Genomic DNA, 1,610 nt, shown 5'->3' with positions numbered 1-1,610 from the left:
TCGAAAGGGCAAAGTTCTGGCTTGAGAATACCATCAGAGTATTCGATGAATTATCTTGTACTTTCGAAGAATGCTTGAAGTGTGCCATATCCTTGTTGAGGGACTCAGCATACCATTGATGGAAAACATTAGTTTCAGTGGTACTTCACGAGAGGGTTACATGGGAATTCTTCCAAGAAGAATTCCAAAAGAAATACATTATAGAGAGACTCATGGATCAAAAACGTAAAGAATTTCTTGACTTGAAACAAGGCCACATGATGGTTACTGAATATGAAAGGGAGTTCGTCCGACTTAGTAAGTATGCTCAGGAGTGTGTGTCCTTCAAGGGTAAGATATGTCGAAGGTTTGAAGATGGACTTAATGAGGATATCAGATCGTCAGTGGGTGTCCTTGAATTGAAGGAGTTTGTGGTGCTCATTAATCGGGCTTGTAAGGCCGAATAATTGATTAAGGAGAAGAAAAAAATCGAGGCGGAGACTAAGGATGCAAGGAAGAGACATTCGAGCAAGCCATTTCCATCTCAGCCTAAGAAATGCAAAGACATTTACTCCTGTTCTCATGTGTCGGCAGGGCACTCGTACAGAGACCATAAGAAGCAAGATTTGGATTCTAAATCTCGGGCTACATCTGTGGCTAGTGTGGGTAATGCCAGATCTTCTAGACCAAAGTGCCACTATTGTGGTAGAAGCCGTTTTGGCAAGTGTAGAATGAACGATGGATCATGTTTCCGATGTGATTCCCAAGACCATTTTATCAAGGATTGCCCTGAGATGAACGAGAAAGAAAAATTTCAAAGTACAAGGCCAAGTGGCACAAATTCTAAGGGAAGACCATAGAAAAATGTTGGAATTGGGGCTAACAGTAAGAATGTGACAAGAGACGCCACAGGGAGATTCGAAGCTAGAAATTCGGCTAGAACCTATGCCTACGCCATACGTACACGTGAAGATGCATCTTCTCCTGATGTGATCATCGATACATGTTTTCCCTCAATGATAATACTATTATTGCTTTGATTGACCCTAGTTCTACTCATTTGTATGTGTGCATGAAATTGGTGTCTAGCATAAACATACCTGTCGAGTCTATAGAGTTTATGATTAAGGTGTCAAACCCCTTAGGCAAGCATGTGATAGTCGATAAAGTATGCAAGAAATGTCCTTTGATAGATAGAGGTCACTGTCTTCTAGACGATTTGATGTTGTAACCATTCAATAAGTTTGATTGCATATTGGGTATGGACTGGTTGACACTCCATGATGCGGTAGTAAATTGTAGGCAAAAGGTTATTAAATTGAAATGTGAAAATGGTGAAACTCTTTGGGTTAAATTAGATGAACCAGAGAATTTTCCTATTGTGATATCATCCACGTCTACCCTAAAATGTTTGAGGAAAGGTTGTGAAGCTTATTTGGCTATTATAATGAATGCTAAGGAGTCTGAACTGAAGGTTGAGGCAGTACCAATTGTGTGCGAATATGCGGATGTATTTCTGGAAGAATTACCCGGGTTACCCCCTATTAGAGAAGTTGAATTTGGTATAGAGCTAATGCCAGGGACAATGCCTATTTCGATTGCTCCGACTGAGTTGAAGGAACTAAAGTCAC

At 40.4% G+C, this 1,610-nt stretch overlaps 1 protein-coding gene across 1 annotated transcript; it reads left to right on the top strand.

The window, feature by feature from the left end:
- Positions 1–212: 212 nt before the first annotated feature.
- On the top strand, positions 213–839 carry LOC108481284 (uncharacterized). Its single transcript, XM_017784442.1, has 2 exons — positions 213–432; positions 574–839. Exons 1-2 carry the CDS (start codon positions 213–215, stop codon positions 837–839), a joined length of 486 nt encoding a protein of 161 aa, XP_017639931.1.
- Positions 840–1,610: the final 771 nt, after the last annotated feature.

Source organism: Gossypium arboreum, chromosome 11, assembly GCF_025698485.1.
Source record: "Gossypium arboreum isolate Shixiya-1 chromosome 11, ASM2569848v2, whole genome shotgun sequence".
NCBI lineage: Eukaryota > Viridiplantae > Streptophyta > Magnoliopsida > Malvales > Malvaceae > Gossypium > Gossypium arboreum.
The sequence above is the reverse complement of the archived record's forward strand: the minus strand, read 5'-3'. Positions and strand labels throughout refer to the sequence as shown.

Coding starts and splice junctions, on each gene's coding strand:
- LOC108481284 (XM_017784442.1), top strand. CDS start 213: ATGGATCAAAAACGTAAAGAATTTCTTGACTTGAAACAAGGCCACATG. Junction 433..573: donor GGTGCTCATTAATCGGGCTT/GTAAGGCCGAAT, acceptor ATGTGTCGGCAG/GGCACTCGTACAGAGACCAT.